Source organism: Scyliorhinus canicula, chromosome 6 (assembly GCF_902713615.1).
Source record: "Scyliorhinus canicula chromosome 6, sScyCan1.1, whole genome shotgun sequence".
Taxonomy (NCBI): domain Eukaryota; kingdom Metazoa; phylum Chordata; class Chondrichthyes; order Carcharhiniformes; family Scyliorhinidae; genus Scyliorhinus; species Scyliorhinus canicula.
In genome coordinates, this window is record NC_052151.1 from 150,767,399 (window position 1) to 150,787,647 (window position 20,249).

General features: G+C 47.3%; 1 protein-coding gene across 2 annotated transcripts in view; it reads left to right on the forward strand.

Moving 5' to 3' along the window:
- The window catches only part of ywhaqa (tyrosine 3-monooxygenase/tryptophan 5-monooxygenase activation protein, theta polypeptide a), a 34,673-nt gene extending 16,382 nt beyond the window's left edge, over nt 1-18,291 (forward strand). The window contains exons 3-6 of one of the 2 annotated variants that reach the window (XR_005461019.1): nt 5,653-5,776; nt 6,101-6,268; nt 16,624-16,719; nt 17,246-18,291. Coding sequence is in view for 1 of the 2 variants with exons in the window: in XM_038800277.1 (XP_038656205.1) it covers nt 5,653-5,776; nt 6,101-6,264; nt 16,624-16,719; nt 17,246-17,314 (453 nt within the window). In the remaining variant the exon portion in view is untranslated. The remainder of the gene's footprint in view (nt 1-5,652; nt 5,777-6,100; nt 6,269-16,623; nt 16,720-17,245) is intronic. The other variant, XM_038800277.1, reaches the window with a different exon arrangement.
- Nucleotides 18,292-20,249: the final 1,958 nt, after the last annotated feature.

The window sequence follows — 20,249 nt, forward strand, 5'->3', positions numbered from 1 at the left end:
ATTGTTTGAACCCTCCAGAGTATTGACAGTCAGATCTAGGTGTACAGGTCCACGGGTCACTGAAAAGGGGCAACACAGGTGGAGAAGGTAGTCAAGAAGGTGTGCAGCATGGTTGCCTTCATTGGCTGGGGCATTGAGTATAAAAATTGGTAAGCCATGTTGTAGCTGTATAGAACCTTTAGTTAGGCCACACTTTGGAGTAGTGTTCAATTCTGGTCACCAAACTGCTTTGAGGATGTAGAAGAGATTTACCAGGATGATGCCTGGTATGGAGGGCATTAGCTATGAGGAGAGGTTGAATAAACTGTTTGCTCTCTCTGGAATGACTGAGGTTGAGGGGTGACCTGACTGTCTACAAAATTGAGGGCCATAGACAGTGGATAGTCAGACTTTTTCCCAGAGTAGAGGGGTCAATTACTAGGAGGCCTAGGTTTAAGGTGCTAGGGGTAAGGTTTAGAGGAGATGTATGAGGCAAGTTTGTTTTATACAGAGGGTAATAGATGCCTGGAACTCACTGCCAGAGGAGGTGGTGGAAGCAGGGACAATCGTGATGTTTAAGGGGCATCTTGACAAATACATGAATGGGATGGGAATAGAGGGATATGGACCCCAGAAGTGTAGAATATTTTAGTTTAGGTGGGCAGCATGGTCAGTGCAGGCTTGAGGGCTGAAGGGCCCTAATTTGACAGGCTGACAGCAGGACAGCTGCTTGGGGCAAGAGAGGCGCAGTGCGAATAAAAGTAGAGTTGAATGTTCGCACACCAGCTGTGGAGGCAGGCAAAGTCTAGGGAAATTGATGCAGAATGGGGTGGAGGATGTAGTGTGGTATAGGAACAGGGGAAAGTGAATGAGGTATGTCGGGATTACCGTAAGGAGCCGTATAGGGCTGCCCTGGGGGTGAAGAGGGGGGCACTGGGCTGTTTTCAGATGAACCAGAGTTTTCACAGCTGAAAGTAGAGAAGAGGCAGGTGCTAGAGTAGCCCCTGGTGCTAAGGGAGATATTAGACCAGGGGTGGGCAAACTACGGCCCGCGGGCCGCATGCGGCCCGCCAAAGGTATTTCTGCGGCCCACCAAGTCATTATTAAAAAAAAAAAAAAAAATTTTTTTTTTTTTTAAATTTTTTTTTAAAGGTTAATGGGTGGGGTGGCTGTTGGGTTACTTACTGGTATAGGGTGGATACGTTGACTTGAGTAGGGTGATCATTGCTTGGCACAACATCGAGGGCCGAAGGGCCTGTTCTGTGCTGTACTGTTCTATGTTCCATATGAGGCGCCCAGAATCATAACCGGGTGAAGTAATTATTTTACTTAATATACTATGCGGCCCTTTGTGAATTGTGAATTTCTGAATGCGGCCCTTGCACGGAAAAGTTTGCCCACCCCTGTATTAGACTGTACAAGGGGTCTGAATGCCCCATGGCCTGGTGGCTATCCAGTGGAATTCTAGAAGGAGTTTGTGACTGACCTGGCATCACATCTCTTTGGAGCTTTAATGTGGCATTGGAGAAGGGGGAGCTGCTGGAGACTATAACGCAGGCAATGGTCACATTGATACCAAAAAGGGGAAGGACCTATTGGAACGCGAGTCATATAGGCCCATATTGCTGTTAAATACAGATGTGAATTTGGTGGTCGGAAGGATAGAAGTTGTCTCCCAGGGGTGGTTGCAGAAGACCAAACAGGCTTTGTGAAGGCCAGGCTGCTTTCTAGTAATATAAGGAGGCTGTTGATGTGATTATGACTCCGTCAGGAGCTCAGGCACCAGAGTTAGCAGTGTCCATGGATGCAGAGAAGGCATTCGACTGGGTGGAGTGACTGTACCTGTTTGAGGTCCTGGGAAAGTTCAGGTTTGAGCTGAATTGTGGCATAGGTTAGGTGTGCCTGTAATGTGGGACTGGGAGAGTGTGCGGCCAATGACATGGGTTCGCAGAACTTTGAACTGTACTGGGAACAAGGCAGGGGTGCCTGCTGTGACCGTTGCTGTTTGCGCTGGCTGTAGAGCCTCTGACAATGGCTCTGAGGGGGTCGGCAGAGTGGCAAGGGATTAAGAGGGAACAAAATGGGCAGCAATGGTTAGCACAGTTGCTTCGCAGCTCCAGAATCCCAGGTTCAATTCCCAGATTGGGCCACTGTCTGTGTGGAGTCAGCATGTTCTCTCCATGTCTCTGGGTTTCCTCCAGGTGCTCTGGTTTCCTCCCACAGTCCAAATATGTGCAGGTTGGGCGAGTTGGCCACGCTAAATTGCCCTCGTTGTCAAAAAATTAGGTGGGGCTTTGGGATGGCTTGGGTGGGGTGCTCTTTCCATGGGCTGGTGCAGACTCAATGGGCCAAATGGCCGCCTGCACTGTAAATTTTATGATTTTTAAAAAGGAGCATCGAAGCTTGGACCTGCTGAAGAGCATGGAGAGGATCATGGGCCTGTTGGGGACGTTGTGTTCCTAGGGAATGAGTTGGGTCAAGTGAGCCAATTTAGGGGGGCTGAAAGGTGACTGGTTCAGACACCTGGGGATTTGGGTCACAAGGGAATGAGCATGCTTCACAATAATTGAATTTAACAAAACTGGTGGAGAGGCTAGGGAGGATCTCTGTGGGATAGGCTGCACTTGGCTATGGCAGGGAGGGTCCAAGTGGTAAAGATAAACATTCTGCCTCCTATTCCAGACAATCCCAATCTTTATACCGAAGGCTGCCTTTTGGAAACTGGGCACTATTATTTTGGGCTTTGTATGGATCGGGAAGGTGCCATGGGTTAGGAGGCAGCAGGGAGGGTTGGTGTTGCTAGGGGGCCAGTCTTCCTGGGCCAGTCTCCATCTCGTGTCCTGCACCCCCTCAGGCCTGCCCTCAGATGTCCAGTCATCAACCCTCCCTATTTCAAAAGCTCCCCTCCTTTCAGCAGTCTTTCTCCTCTCTTACACGTACAAAAAAAATATATACACACACACACTCTAACAAATCCAACCCCCATCAACACTCTACTGCCTGCTCACTTCACACTAGCCTGGCAGCCCACGCCCATGACACCTAGCTCCCCCCTGCTCAAACACGCCCAGTGCAAACAACACTAACATTCAAAACCCCAAAACTAAGAATAGAGCCATGATGTGGAGATGCCGGCGTTGGACTGGGGTGAGCACAGTAAGAAGTCTTACAACACCAGGTTAAAGTCCAACAGGTTTGTTTCAAACACGAGCTTTCGGAGCACGGCTCCTTCTTCAGGTGAATGATCGGCCTGAAGAAGGAGCCGTGCTCCGAAAGCTCGTGTTTGAAACAAACCTGTTGGACTTTAACCTGGTGTTGTAAGACTTCTTACTAAGAATAGAGCAACCACCCATCCCCCACAGGACACAGAACAATGGGGCCCCAGAGGGTGGAAAAAAGGCAAAGGAACAAAACACCTAGAGTTCAGTGTCCTCCTTCTGCCCATTCACTAGCCCTTACAAGCTCTATTGCTCCCTCCAGGGTCCTGAAATAAAGTTTCTGGCCATCTCAAGTCACTCAGAGGTGAGCTGGGTACAGCACCACAAATGTCACCCCTTCTAAGAGGGCAACCTTCACCTTGTTGAACCCTGCTCTCCTCCTGGCCAGCTCTGTAACCAGGTCCTGGTACACCCAAAATTCACTGTCCTTCCAGGTACATCACCTCTCCTGCCTGGCCCACCTCAGGATCTGTTGCTTATCCAAAAACCAGTGCAGCAGCACCACCATAGCCCATGGCGTCTAATTACCCTGCAGCTTCCTCCTCAGCGTCTGGTCCACCACCAAGGGCTGTTCAAAGACGTGTGTCTCCCCCCCCACCCCAGCAACTTCTGGTAATGTACAAGCCAGCGTCCGCTCATTTGCTGCCCTCCAGCAGCCCCACAATCCTCCAAGACCTTTTCTCTAAATTCTCCAGCAGCCGCCTCTTGCACATCACCCCCAACTCGGCCTCCATTGAGGTGAGCTGCTTCCCGTGCTCCCCCACTGTCTCCTCTGCCTTCTGCATCACCTGGCTGAGTTTCCAGGCAGCTGATTCCTGCCTTAATGGGGTCTACTGTCCTTGCCAGGTCCTCCGGTCTCGTTCCTCTGCTGGGTGAACTTCTCATTCAAGAAGTCCACCAGCTGCTCCATCGGCCACAGACATTGGGGCCGGACCCATGCCATCCATGGTGGGACATCCTCTTCTTCCACCACTCCTGCACCACCTTTTCCTCCTCTTCCACCACTCCTGCACCACCTTTTCCTCAACACATCACCTGTTGACTAGGGAAAAGGTCCAAAAAACCACCACAAACAAGAGCTACCAAATGGGTGACCACTCATGGCTGCTACTGGAAGTCTGTGGCCTTTTCATCAACCTTTTTGACATTCTTCTTGTCTTTCTGTTCTCCACACCAGTCTACTGGGTTAGAACCTAAAATCTAGGGGGGGGGGGGGCGGGGGTGGTAGAGCAATGGTTAGTACTGCTGCCCGAGGACCCGGGTTCAATCTCTGCCCGGGTCACTGCCCATGTGCAGTTTGTACATTAGAACACAAGAACTAGGAGCAGGAGTAGGCCATCTGGCCCCTCGAGCCTGCTCCGCCATTCAATGAGATCACGGCCGATCTTTTGTGGACTCGGCTCCACTTTCTGGCCCGAACACCATAACCCTTAATCCCTTTATTCTTCAAAAAACTATCTATCTTTACCTTAAAAACATTTACTGAATGAGCCTCAACTGCTTCACTGGGCAAGGAATTTCATAGATTCACAACCCTTTGGGTGAAGTTCCTCCCAAGCTCAGTCCTAAATCTACTTCCCCTTATTTTGAGGCTATGCCCCCTAGTTCTGCTTTCACCTGCCAGTGGAAACAACCTGCCCGCATCTATCCTATCTGTTCCCTTTATAATTTAATGTTTCTATAAGATCCCCCTCATCCTTCTAAATTCCAACGAGTACAGTCCCAGTCTACTCAACCCCTCCTTGTAATCCAACCCCTTAAACTCTGGGATTAACCTAGTGAATCTCCTCTGCACACCCTCCAGTGCTAGTATGTCCTTTCTCAAGTAAGGAGACCAAAACTGAACACAATACTCCAGGTGTGGCCTCACTAACACCGTATACAATTGCAGCATAACCTCCCTAGTCTTAAACTACATCCCTCTAGCAATGAAGGACACATTTCATTTGCCTTCTTAATCACCTGTTGCACCTGTAAACCAACTTTCTGTGACTCGTGCACAGGAGACGCATTCTCCTGTGTCTGCATGGGTCCTGTCCCCACAGCCCAAAGATGTGCAGGTTGGTGGATTGGCCACCTAAACTGCCCCTTAATTGAGGAAAAAATTGTTTCCAATCTCCTCAAACGAGGTAAAAGGGAAACAAAATAAGGACCCTGTAGGTGCCACCTTTTGTGTGACCTGCTTCCACATGCTGTCCAGCAGTCTCTCTGGAATCCTATTGGAATGATTTGTGGAAGACTGTTGGTTGTCATCCAATGTTAATGTTTTCCTACCAAATTGTGATCTGCTAACTGTGTGTTGCTGTTGGTCAGTATTGGTTTGTGGCAGAATCTCTTACCTTCCCTGACACTATGCCCAAACTGATGCGTAAGATTTCCATGCAAGTTTTGGTACTTCTGAAATAGGCTCCTGTTTTGAATCCAGATCTAAGTTTTGTTGTTTTTTTTTGTTTAGAGACTGTTGGATGATTACCTGATTCCCAAGGCTAGTAATCCAGAAAGCAAGGTCTTCTACCTGAAAATGAAAGGAGATTACTTTCGGTACCTTGCTGAAGTTGCTTCTGGAGACAATCGGAAAAGTAAGTATGAAAAAAAAGTCTTGCCCTAAAATTTCTATACTGCAATGCTTGTGAAAGGTGTTTTTGCTGAAGGTGTACATATCTCAGAAGATTATGCCCATGTCATTTTTGGATAACGTTTTCCTGATGGTTTCAGCTGCTGTGAGAATGTTCTGGTTAATTTGGTGTCAATGGGTGGATTTGAATGTCAACTAGCATCTTCAATATTGACAACTGCAGATTTGAAAATTAAGACATTATTTGTTTAGCATTTGCATCTTTTGCTGAATTAATACGATTTTACAAAACATGGTATTCTTCAATTAAAATATTTTTTGTTTGTAGAAGCGATAGAAAATTCTCAAACTGCTTACCAAACAGCCTTTGATATTGGTGATGAACATCTGTCATCAACACATCCAATCCGTTTGGGTCTTGCCCTTAATTTCTCTGTGTTCTACTATGAGATTCTCAACTCTCCCTCTGATGCCTGTAACCTGGCAAAAAAAGTAAGTTGTATGCAAATTCAGCTTTAGTTTATGTACTTATCTGATGTGCATGTAAATTATGGTGTTTGAAAATCTTCCTCTGGCATTATATCCACTCCTGATGGTCCTGGGTCTTGATGCTGAGGCCCAAATCCCAAGTGGCAAATGTCAACTAAAGCTGCTGAATAATCTAGGCCAAATAGTTTTCTGACAGTGTCTGACCCAGTGCTCATTTGAGTATACGTGCACTGGAAGTGGGGCTATTGGATCGCAATCCAGATGAATGTTACCGTTTTACCCCTTGTGAAAATTGAACCTGAGACTCTTGACAGGCCAAATTGGCTTAATATCAAGGATAGCTAGCCTTGGTCTAAAAGTTGGGAGGATTTATAAAGCCTTATCACAGCTCAAATCGCTTGATTTTACTCCTTTCATCATTCACATACCAGCAACAGCTGTGGTGCAATCCAAGCACTGATCCATGGCTGAGATGACCATAAGATATAGGAGCAGAATTAGGCCACTCAGCCCATCGAGTCTGCTCCACCATTCAATCATAGCTGATATTTTCTCATTCCCATCCTCCTGCCTTCTCCCCATAACCCCTGATCCCATTATTAATCAAGAACCTATCTATCTCTGTTTTGAAGATGCTCTGTGATTTGGCCTCCTCACTATCTGTGGCAAAGAGTTCCACAAATTCACCGCCCTCTGGCTGAAGAAATTCCTCATCTGTTTTAAAGGATCGTCCCTTTAGTCTGAGATGGTGTCCTCTGGTTCTAGTTTTTCCTACAAGTGGAAACATCCTGTCCACGTCCACTCTCTCTAGGCCTCGCAGTATCCTGTAAGTTGCCCCTTCATCTTTCTAAACTGAGTACAGACCCAGAGTTCTCGACTGTTCCTCGTATGACAAGTTCTTCATTCCAGGGGTCATTCTTGAACCTCCTCTGGACACTTTCCAAGGCCAGCACATCCTCCTTTGGATAAGAGGCCCAAAACTGCTCACAATACTCCGAATGGGGTCTGACCAGAGCCATAAACAGCCTCAGAAGTATATCCCTGGTCTTGTATTCTAGCCCTCTTGACATGAATGCTAACATTGCATTTGCCGCCTTAACTGCCGACTGAATCTGCACATTAACCTTAGAATCGTGTGACTTCCGGTGGCGGGTGATGACGTTGGAAGCCGCACATTTTTGAGCTCCTGTTTCAAACTGACTTTTCGGCTCTTTTTAGAGCCCAAAATGGAAATTTTTCTACGTCTCCCGGTGGGAGAAGGTGTGCTGATCGACTTTCTCCGCAGTTCATGACTCGAACTGGAAAGGGGGAAAAAAACGGCAGCAGCTCCCCAGAAAAAAACGGGGGAAGGAATCCAAGATGGCGGCCGGCAGAGCTCCAGAGGAGTGGAAGCAGTGGGCCCAGGTCAACCAGCTGCTCTCCTGCACTGTTTTGCAGATTTCAAGGCTGAGGTACTGAGCTCTCTGCAGGAAATGAACAAAAGGCTCTCGGAGATTCAGACGACCCAGGGTGCTGCCATCAAGGCGTTGCAGACGCAGGCCACTGAACGAGAGGAGGAGGCTGGGGTCCTCGTGAGTAAGGTGGAGGGGCACGAGGCACTCCACAAGAAGTGGCAGGACTGCTTTTGAGGAGCTTGATCACCGCATGAGGCAGAAAAATCTGCGGATCTTGGGCCTTGCGGAGGGGCTGGAGGGGTTGGACCTGACAACCTACGTGGCTACGATGCTGAACTTGCTAGTGGGGGCCGGGTCTTTTCATCTGCCCCTCGAGCTGGAGGGAGGCCACAGGGTACTGGCCAGGAGGCCTAAGGAGAATGAACCCCCGCGTGCGGTGCTGGTGAGGTTCCACCGGTTCAGTGATGGGGAGTGTGTGCTGCGCTGGGCCAAGACGGTGAAGAGCAGCAACTGGGAGAATGGGGTAGTACGGATCTACCAGGATTGGAGTGCGGAGGTGGCTAAGCGGTGGTCTGGGTTTAATCGGACGAAAGAGGTGCTTTACACGAAGATAAAGTTCGGAATGTTGCAGCCTGCGCGCCTGTGGGTAACTTATTCGGACCGGCATTATTATTTTGATTTCCCCAGAGGAGGCGTGGGTCTTCGTGCGGACGGAGAAACTGGACTTGAACTAGGGGTTTGGGGTTGCGGGGTCGGTTGTAATACTTTATTGCTGGATTCTGCTGTTGCTGTGTTCTCTTTTTCTGTACTTTTGCAATTTTGATATGGTTATTTATTGGGGTGTTCTGTTTTTTGTTGGGGGGCATTGTTTGAGTTTTGTATCTTGCGGGGAGGGTTGGGGGGTTTGTTGTATTCTGTCGGGTTGGGGGTATGGTGTGGGGCTGGTATTTGGGAGCTGCGTCAGAAGGCTGTGGTGGGGCAGTGCGAAAGCGCGGGCTTTCCTCTGGTTTCCTGGGGGGTGGCGACTATGACAGTGGGAGGCGGGGCCTTAACTGGTTCTTCCCTGTGCTGGAGCGGTGCCTGGAGGAGGGATAAGATGGGGGATAATCCCACTTTGGGAGGGGTCGGGTTATTGGCGGGAGTTTCCGGGGTCAGCAGAAGTTAGCTGACCCACAGAAGTACAATGGAGGACGGTTCGTGGCTAGGAGGGTTCCTAGCCTGGGGGGGGGGGGGGGGGGGGGGGGGAAGAAGAGGGGGAGAAAGAGAAGGGGAATACCGGGTTGCTACTGGCAGGGTCAGGAAGGAGCGGGTGGGGGGTGGTGTGTGAGAGGACAGAGGTGGGGTGTTGTCGTGGGGGGGTGCTGGCCTGGGGCGGGCAGTCAACGGGCTATGGCTAGCTGACGGGGGAGGGGGGCGGGACGCCCTCTGATCCGGTTGGTCACCTGGAATGCGAGAGGATTGAATGGGCCTGTGAAGTGGTCGAGGGTACTTGCTCATCTGAGGGGGCTAAAGGCAGATGTGGCAATGCTTCAGGAGACGCACCTGAAGGTGGCGGACCAGGTCTGTCTGAGGAAGGGATGGGTGGGGCAGGTTTTCCACTCTGGGTTGGATGTGAAGAACCGGGGAGTGGCGATTCTGGTGGGGGAAAATGTGTCGTTTGAGGCATCGGAGGCGGTGGCAGATAAGGGGGGTAGGTATGTTATGGTTAGGGGCAGGCTACAAGGAGAGAAGGTGGTACTGGCTAGTGTGTATGCCCCAAATTGGGACGATGTGGGCTTATGAGGCGTATGTTGGGATGGGTCCCGGATCTGGAGGCGGGAGGTCTGATCATGGGGGGGGGGGGGGGGGGGGGTGGAGACGACGAAGACTTCCATACGGTGTTGGATCCTTCCCTGGATCGGTCCAGCTCTAGGACGGGTAGGAGGCCGGCGGCGGCGGCCAAGGTACTGAGGGTTTATGGACCAGATGGGTGGGGTGGATCCATGGAGGTTTTTGAGGCCGAGGGCACGGGAGTACTCTTCTCCCACCTACATAGGGTCTACTCTTGGATAGACTTCTTCATGGTGAGTAGGAGACTGATTCCGAGAGTGGAGGAGGCAGAGTATTTGGCCATTGCAATCTCCGACCACGCTCCGCATTGGATAGAGTTGGAGATGGGGGAGGTGCGGGATCAGCGCCCGTTGCGGTTGGATGTGGGGTTGTTGGCGGAGGAGGTGTGTAGGAGGGTCCGGGCAAGTATTGAGGGGTACCTCGAGGTGAATGATATGGGGAGGTTCAGGTAGGGGTGGTCTGGGAAGCCCTGAAGGCAGTGATTCGTGGGGAGCTGATATCCATCCGGGCACACAGGGAGAGGAGTGAGGGATAGACTGGTGGGAAAGATGCTTGAGGTAGACAGGAGGTACGCAGAGGCACCAGAGGAGGGACTGTTGGGGGAGAGGCGCAGCCTGCAGGCTAAATTTGATTTGCTGACCACTAGAAAGGCAGAGGTACAGTGGAGGAAGGCACAAGGGCCTTCCAGTGCCAAGCTGTTCCAGTACAGCTACAACACTGGCATCAACCCAGCAAATTGCCCAGGACACCAGAAATGGGCAAAATCAACCTAGCCAATTGCAGCCCATCTAAAGTGAGGAAAAGGGTAATTCATCGCACTGGCAATACTGAGTAATGACCATCCTCCATCATTGGGTCAGAAGTGGAATGTTCACCATTATCCTGAAGCAGTGCTGTCCAAATGCAGCAAGATCTGGATATTATCCAAACTTGGGCTGACAAGTGACAAGTAATACATGCCAGAGAAAGACCTGTCCAACAACAGATAATCTAACTATTGCCTTCTGACATTCAATGGCATTACCATTGCTGAATCCCACTATCAACATTCTGAGGTTTGCTATTGACCAGAAACTAAACCAGGCTAGCCGTATAAATACTGTGGCTAAAAGAGCAGGCTAGGAATCCTGCAGTGGGTAACTCTCTTCCTGACTCTGCAAAGCCTGTCCACAATCTACAAGGCAAGTCAGGTGTGACTGAATACACTCCACTTGTCTGAACGAGTGCAGCTCCAACACTCCAGAAGCTCAACACCATCTTGGACAAAGCTTGATGGATGGATAGTCTTTGCACAAACATTCAATCTCTTCCCCCACTGACATGGTCATGGTGTGTACCATCCATAAGGTGTGCTGGAGGCAGGCTTCCTCGGCAGCTCCTTACCAAACCAAAGACTGCTACCACCCAGAAGTAAAAGGGCAGCAGACACATGGGAACACTGTCTTGAAGTTCCCCTCAAGTCACTCACCATCCTGATAAATATATCACTGTTCCTTCACTGTTGCTGGGTCAAAATCCTGGAACTCCTTAACTGCTTGCTTTCACTCTGCATGTCCACACTGCATCTTGAAATGCCTGGCTTAGTTTCAGTCAGTGGATGCTTGAATCTCCGCTTTTGAGATGGCGATCAAAACTCCTCGAAGTAGCATTAAGTCAAAACTGAATTCTCCATCAAATGGTCGAGTGTTGATTATTATAAAATTGGAATCTGGCAACAGCAACAATGTCAAGAAGAGGGAGCTGGAGGAGCTCACCAGCATGGAGCTGCAGAACTTTTGGGAGCAACTTTAGTCTGCAGTGCAGATCTCTCTGCCCAGCACAATTTTGCAAATGATTACTCTAGTCACCTGACTTGAGCCACAATTACAAATTTTGGAGGTGACATCTGCTGCTGATCTTCTAATTCCAGCAGCCTGTTTCAGTGTTCTCTGGCATTCAATGTCTCCAATGCATGTCCAGTGACATATTTGGCTTATCGGCCAAATTGGGAAAACAAATATTCATTGATTCATAGAATTAAATGAGCTTTTTCACATGCAGAAAACTGTTCCGATTCATTTTTATGAAATTAAATGCTGTAAACAATTACATGCAGTACTTTGAATCTGAATTTTCCTCTGACTCAACCAATATATTTGGTCCCTTTTTTAGTATGCATCAGTAACTGCACTGTCTGTGTATATGAAATTTGTACCACCACTCCTTGGGTAAAGATATTCTTTGATCTGTGTTAATAGCTATCTTTCTGCTCCTTCTGTGAACATTCCCACATATTGAAATAATAGAACTTGAGCCTGCTCAGTCTTGTGCATTTCTGTTCTAGTAATAACTGTCAATCTGGCTCCTGCTGTAAAATTACTTCCATTTTAAATTAACCAAGGCTTGCAGACCCTGATGATGCTGATGCCAGCTGAACTGGACAGGATTCTTCAGCATGTGATCAGGGAGGCAACGGCTGGTGTCAGACCACCCTCCTTTTTGGCTACTGAGACCCTGCAGGCTGCCTCTTTCAGCATAGCTCAACCCTCATCCGCACAACCTTGGACAGTGCTCAAAGAAGGTTGTCCAGGATCCAACCAGTTTGAGGCAGGCCCAGAACATGTGGATGTGGTTGGCTCGGCCACCATTCGCATTTGTCCTCCAGATCTGGGAAGAACCTGCTTATGAGTTCTGGTTACGTGTGCTCTTTGCATCACCTTACCTGTATTAGGCTCAGCCTGTGCGTGTGGAGGTAGTTTGCCCTGTGTAGTGCCTCAATTCAGGACCCGCGCGCGCACACCTCTTCCCTCCCACTTTCCCCTTGTCTGCCCAGAGGGGGAATGCACCTCCCACAATCGCCTGTACAGTTTCCCTTCCCTTGGTCACCCGTGTCCCAAACAGTTCATCAATTTGAGAATGGATGTTGTTTCCCTGTGGAGGAACTTTGATATTTGTTTCCTTGTGGTAGTTAGAATCTCCACGATTATGGTCACTATTGTCATCTGTATACATGCCACTAACGTCAAGTGTCCCCTCTTCCTCTGTCCACCTTGGGAAGATGGTGTCCATTGTTGTTGCCGTTGTGGTTGTTACAGATGGGAACCATAGTGGACTGAGTTGGGCCAAAGTGTTGCGCACCCCACGTGCTACTGAAAGTCTAGTGTGCTCCACCTCTGCAGCTCCTTTCTTGACTTCCTTCACTAGACTCATCTGTGCCCAGTCATGGGCTATTTGGATCCCCAGGTAGCAGAATTTGATTTGGGCTTGTTTTGAAAGATAGTTCCTCCAGCTCTGTCTGTCTCTCCCTTAAGGGTTCACTGGGAAGATTTCTCACTTTTTTTAATAAATGTTTTTATTGGGTTTTTGAACAAGGTATAATTACCGTTATGTACACAGAATAAGAAACCTATATATAGGCAGAACTGCATCTGGCAGAATTATTTACACCACGTAAGTACGTGACTGTTTGCAGTGGGGTGCAAGGGTGGGGGGGCAAAATATACATTTGGGTGCCGGGGAGATAATTATAGTGTGCGATACTTGGCTGTGTTGTGTGCTGTTGTCGCCTGCTTCTCCCGGATGGTTCTCGCTGCTGTCCCCCGCTCGCCTCCGCTTCTGCTGCTCCTCCCGTCCTCCATCTTTAATTTCCTTGTTCCCTGCTCCTGGAGATGTCATGCACATTTTGGCATCCCGTGCCTGCCTTCTGGCTCCCGTTTCCCTGCCCCCACCCCATCTCGCTGGTTCTCCTCTCGTCTCTTTCTCCTCCTCCTCCCCCCCCCCCCCCCCCACCCCCCCCCCCCCCCCCAACACGGTTCGCCTTTCTTTCCTCCGGTTTAGCCTCCCTCCAGTCCCTCTCTCCCTTTCATGCCTTGGCTACCCTCCCCTGATTCTTGGCTACCTGGCTATTCTTCCTCTTGTTCGAAGATTTCACTCTTGCTTGGGTTTTTCGTAGCCCAAGAAGGCTCCAAACTTTAGAAGTGTCATGGTCCGTTTCATGCTGGCCTGGGAATTACAGCAGCAGGGACAGTGGGCATCCCTGCCTTGTGCTTCTGTGCAGCTGGAATTATTTGGAGCTGGTGGAGTTTGTCCTTGTGCTCACCATGGGAGAGCTGTACAGGGGTTTTGCCCAAGTCCAGACTGCTCTAGTACCTTGTAGGTACTTCCACTTGACTCGTCGTAGGTCTTTTCTGCATCCAGAGAGATTACGTCTGGTGTTCTCTCCCCAGATGGGGTCATTACCACATTCAGCAAGTGCCTGATCAATGTTGCTGCCTGTCTGGTCCTCCACAACCACCTCTGGCATGTAGCTGTCCTGCCACTTAGCCAGGGTCTTTGCCAGGAATTTTGCATCTACATTGAGTAGCGAGATGGGCTTGGAGGAACTGCACCTGTGGTCTTTGTCCTTTCCGTGATATTGTGGTTTGTGGTAGTGTTGGTGGCAGGGAGTTCCCTTGCCAGTGAGTCTGCAAGTATAGGGCCAGTGCTGTTGCAAATCTTTTTGCAAAGTCCACTGATGTGTACACCCCAGTTGAAGGTTTATCTTTTCCAGCATGGTGACTAGCCTGCTGTTGTCTCTAACCTGTGCTGCCTCAACTGTCACTTATGTTCATAAAAGGTCATTGAGGTCTGGTGGAGCTGGTTGACTGCTTTCCTTGTGGTCAAAGTCCATTTGTGGCTGTTTCCCCTCCACCAGTAGCTCTCCGGTCGGGGCCGCAAGAGAACTGTTGGTCCACCTCTTTAATGGAGTCGAGCAGTTGCTGCCCTCTCTCTATCTCTGCATGCTTTATATGTATTAAGTTCTTCCTTTAGCACTACTTTTGCATCTCCCCGAACGTGGAGGGTGAGACCTCCCCATTCTGGTTGTTGGTAGTGTACCCATTTATGGCCTGTGATGTCATTTTGCAGAATGCTTTGTTGGCTAGGAAGGCAGTGTCCTACATCCATTGGGGGTGGGGGGCACCTTGGGGCCCAGCCTGTCTCCAACTTCGCATCCATGCAGTGTGGAGTATCAGACATTGATTGCAGGGTATTCTGCTCCTACTACCTTGGAAGCACTGCTTTTCCCACTAAGGAGATCCAGGAGAACTCCTTTTCCCTTCAGTGTGTCCATGGGTCCACTGCCCCAACTGTTCCTTGTGGGTGTGCTCCTTGGGATTTCCCCTTTATGTTAGGGGGTCATCCAAAATAGCTGTGGTCGCCATACTCATAATAGCACGATAGTACAGTGGTTGGCACAGTTGCTTCACAGCTCCAGGGTCCCAGGTTCAATTAAAGCGAATTACTGCAGATGCTGGAATCTGAAACGAAAGAAAATGCTGAAAAATCTCAGGTCTGGCTGCATCTGTAGGGAGAGAAAAAAGCCAACGTTTCGAGTCCAATTACTTTGTTAAAGCTCAATGCAATTCAAATGCTTTGACAAACAAGTCATTGGACTCAAAACGTTAGCTCTTTTCCCTCCCTACAGATTTTACAGCATTTTCTCTTTCGGCCCAGGTTTGATTCTCTGCTTGATGTCTGTGTGGCATCTGTACGTTCTCCCCATGTCTGCGTGGGTTTCCCCTCGGTGCTCTGGTTTCCTCCGGTTTCCTCCCACAGTCCAAAGATGTGCAGGTTAGGTGGATTGGCCATGCTAAATTGCCCTTGGTCTCCATAAAGGTTAAGTGTGGTTACGGAGACAGGTTGGAGGCATGGGGTTAAGTAGGGTGCTCTTTCTAAGAGCCAGTGCAGACTCGATGGGCAAAATGGCCTCTTTCTGCACTGTAAATTGTATGATGTGTTCCTTCGTCATAGAACATACTGTGCAGAAGGAGGCCATTCAGCCCATCGAGTGCGCTGACCCACTTAAGCCCTCACTTCCATCCTATCCCAGTAACCCCATCTAACGTTTTTTGTAACTAAGTGCTGTGAAGCCACAGTGCTATCCACTTGTTGTGCTGCCATGTTTTATCTTTTTTGGGAGGGTGGGGGGGTTGATCTCTGTGGGTCCTGTACATGAGTCCCCTCCCAAGTCTTTGGTGTGTGTGCCTGTCTGGGATCTCCTCCACCATGGCTTTTTCATGAATTGTCATTGCCTGTTTTCCCCCCCCCCCCCCTCAAAGCCCTTGTCCTGCAGGACAAATGGTCCATGTGGGTGTGCTCCTCGGGATTTCTCTTTTGTTGGGGGGTCATCCAAAATGGCCATGGTCACCATACTCACCATGATCCAGGGCTTCCCTTTGTCTGGGGGCCATCAAGTTTGGGGTTTAAAGCTCCAAGTTTCCAAGAGTAGAGCCACCTTTGTCTGCTCAGCCATGTCACTGAAACAGATTTCTAACCTTCAGACAAAGACTATTTATCAAAGTGCAAATCCCCTTTCTGGAATTGCATAAAGCATCAACATTTCTTAGAGGAAATCTGGCCATTGGAGATGCGAAGGACAAAATGGGTCTTAATAACTCTGCTTGCTGCATGATTCCAGATCTAAAAAATATGTACATTGTCCCTGGAAAATACACTAACTGAGCCCAGATGGTTAACCATTTCTTCAAGTGGTCTGTCTCAGTCCACCATTTTCTTCAAGCAACTTGTGCTTTCTCTCATTGTAGCAGTCCTTGCTTTAGAATGACAGATCTCACTAACAGTTGGCCAACTTCCCTCTGAAGAAATACAGAACATTGGACTTCAATAAATCCATGACTCTCCTTATTGAAGTCATGCTCTGAGCCCTTTCCCTTATCCCTCTTTATTATGTATGCAAAAGGAGTGATATTGAAAAGCCTCTTTCCAGTGTGAGGTAAAACCAACCCTCTGATCTTATCTTTTTTAGTTTGCCGTTGAGGTTTGGAACACTCCCAACCACTACTTCTCAAGGCTTCAAATCAAAAGCTTTGTTTATGGTGGTGAGAAATCAAGGCTGTTTAAATTGATTTTTTTTCCTCGTGTTTAACAGCAGATTTATTTGTTCACAACCCCTTGCAGCTTGGTATAAACTGTTTGTTTATTTGCTAGCTAGCTTATTTTGCTTAACTTCAGTCCAACAGAATGTTTGGCTGACCTGGCTAGAAATGTAGTTAATAACTTTATTCTGCTTTTCACCAGCTCAGCTGTGTTGAGGAGCCATTACAGCAATCTTTGCATAATTTCCCCCTTCTCATTGACATTATCTGTTTCCATCTATTAGGCATTTGATCAAGCTATTAAGAAACTGGATGTTCTCCAAGATGATAGCTATAAAGATAGCACCCTCATTATGCAGTTGCTTAGAGACAACCTAACAGTAAGTTTTTTTTTTCTATCTAATTTTAATGAATATTGAAGCTGCAGGACTTAACATTTAACATGCTTGTGCTTGAAGAATTCCAATGCATGGAGTTTTGTATAGACACTCCTACAAATCTGATAGTTTGTGTGGGGAGGTAGATGATTGCATGGATAACACAATGTTTGTTACATTGGCAAAACTGACTAATGAAATGGAGACTTTTTTTAAACTGCAGGTCATCTAGCAAGAAAAGTTCCTTTTGTGACCCTATTAAACTGGAACATTACATTATTTCACCCAGATGTGACTCCAAATGCTTACTGTTATTTGTACCTTGTGCATTAGGGAAAAAGGTTTAATTTTGTCTGAGAATAGTGTTTTTAATGACCATTGTTTGGCTCTTTGGCATTAAATGTATATTCCCAGTTGCAGAGTGGATTCTTTTCTAGCAGTGTTGAAAGTACACTTATTGAATTTGTATTTAATTTGGAACTGTATAAATGAGAATCTGAGTAACTTTTTTTTTTCCCCCTCTTCCTAGTTGTGGTCAAGTGAGAGTCCGGCACCAGCTGATGAAACATGCACAGCTGAACCTGAAGAAAACAACTAAATGCACATGGTCCAACCCCCAAAATCTTTTTACACATCTCCTCCATTCCTTACTGCTCCACTGAAAATACCTATAGCAATTAAAACATCAGAACTGTATGGAATATTATGTATGGAAAATCCCCAATTTAGTCTTTATATATGCACACACACCACCGCATTTTAAAAGAAAGTTCATTCCTTGGTTTGTGTTGGTTGTCTGCCTTCCTGGTGTGCAGTTTCTGCTGTAGAAGCATATATAGTTTGACTTTATAACATTAATCACCTCAAGTGTAGAGGTGAGAATGTTTAATATTATAAAGAAATACTTGGCCGTGTTTGTTTTGTGAACATAATTGGTAGAAATTTGCTGCACTAGTCAGTAATTCGGTTATACTGCATTTTCTTTTTTAATTGTTGCTTGCTCCCATTCTCAAACTCCAGTTCCAAGTAATCCTGCTGGTATTGGCTTGTGTGCATTGTCTACTTTTTTTCCCTCTATGAAATGCATATACACTTTACAGCAACGTGGCATAATTCAGCAGAGTAGCTGTTGCACATATGCCTTTATTCTGCAGGAGGACTGATCTAATGTTCTGCAATAAAATGACGAGTTATTTTCTAGAAGCTGAAGGCATCTAATGTACAATCAAGTTGAAGAAAAGTACCTTGATTTTGGAATTCTGTGAATCTTCACTTTTTAAAACAAAAACTGTCCACGATCATCTGGTATTCACTTCTGTGTACTGTTACAGCATGTTTCTGCTAAAGTTTGAAGTTGTACTTGTGAATGGTCACAAAGCATAACTTTTTGATACACTGGAATGGGAAACACTCATTGTACCCAATAAGCATAGTATTTCTTTGCCGGTTTGTGTACACAAGGGGGTATTCAGTGAGATTTGGACCATTAATTACTAATCATTTATCGTAATCCCCAAGCCTTGTGGAAATGTTAATGCCCTATAACATGAAATAAATGATGTTTTGTAAACCATATGTTACTTGTCTAACTCCATCCTTTTAGGTGTTTATAATGTTATGTATGATTAAAAATTTGCATTGCTGTTTTGGTTGAACCAATATTACTATCCTTAATTAGTGATATTTAAAGTCTTTTAAAATTCCTAAATATGCAAAATCACAGAGCTGAAGTTGGCATGTGGCACAGTGGTTAGCACTGGAACTGCACCAGAGGACCCGGGTCCGAATCCTGGCCCTGGGTCACTGTCAATGTGGAGTTTGCACGTGCTCCCCATGTCTGCGTGCGTTTCACCCCCACAACCCAAAGATGTGCAGGTTAGGTGGATGTGGCCACATTAAATTGCCCCTTAATTGGAGAAAAAAATAATTGGGTACTGTAAATTTATATTTTTAAAAAATTAGTGGGGGAAAAGAGTCCAGAGCACGTGGGAAAACAAGATCGGACTGCCAGCATGTATTTACGAAAGGGAAATTCTGCTTGACAAATCTAGAATTCGTCGAGGATGTAACTAATAGATTTGACCAGGGGAGCCAGTGTTTGTGGGCTACTTGGACTTCAGAAGGCTTTCAACAACATCCCACAAGAGATTAGCATATAAAATTAGGAAAGGGATAAGTATACCCCGCAGGGCAAGAGTTATAGCTGGGGGAAGGGCAATTATGATGCCATTAGACATGACTTAGGATGTGTTGGTTGGAGAAGTAGGCTGCAAGGGTTGGGCACACTGGATATGTGGAGCTTGTTCAAGGAACAGCTATTGCATGTTCTTGATAAGTACGTACCAGTCAGGCAGGGAGGAAGGGGTCGAGCGAGGGAACCGTGGTTTACCAAAGAAGTGGAATCTCTTGTTAAGAGGAAGAAGGAGGCCTATGTGAAGATGAGGCATGAAGTTTCAGTTGGGGCGCTTGATAGTTACAAGGAAGGATCTAAAGAGAGCTGAGACGAGCAAGGAGGGGACATGAGAAGTCTTTGGCAGGTAGGATCAAGGAAAACCTAAAAGCTTTCTATAGGTATGTGAGGAATAAAAGAATGACTAGGGTAAGAGTAGGGCCAGTCAAGGACAGTGGTGGGAAGTTGTGTGTGGAGGCTGAGGAGATAAGTGAGATACTAAATGAATACTTTTTGTCAGTATTCACTCAAGAAAAAGATAATATTGTGGAGGAGAATGCTGAGACCCAGGCTATTAGAATAGATGGCATTGAGGTGCGTAGGGAAGAAGTGTTGGCAATTCTGGACAAGGTGAAAATAGATAAGTCCCCGGGGCCGGATGGGATTTATCCTAGGATTCTCTGGGAAGCCAGGGAAGAGATTGCTGAGCCTTTGGCTTTGATTTTTAGGCCATCATTGGCTACAGGAATAGTGCTGGAGGATAGCAAATGTGGTCCCTTTGCTCAAGAAGGGGAGTAGAGATAACCCCGGTAACTATAGGCCGGTGAGCCTAACGTCTGTGGTGGGTAAGGTCTTGGAGAGGATTATAAAAGATACGATTTATAATCATCTAGATAGGAATAATATGATTAGGGATAGTCAGCATGGTTTTGTGAAGGGTACATAAGAACATAAGAACTAGGAGCAGGAGTAGGCCATCTGGCCCCTCGAGCCTGCTCCGCCATTCAATTAGATCATGGCTGATCTTTTGTGGACTCAGCTCCACTTTCCGGCCCGAACACCATAACCCTTAATCCCTTTATTCTTCAAAAAACTATCTATCTTTACCTTAAAAACATGTAATGAAGGAGCCTCAACTGCTTCACTGGGCAAGGAATTCCATAGATTCACAACCCTTTGGGTGAAGAAGTTCCTCCTAAACTCAGTCCTAAATCTACTTCCCCTTATTTTGAGGCTATGCCCCCTAGTTCTGCTGTTACCCGCCAGTGGAAACAACCTGCCCGCATCTATCCTATCTATTCCCTTCATAATTTTAAATGTTTCTATAAGATCCCCCCCCTCATCCTTCTAAATTCCAACGAGT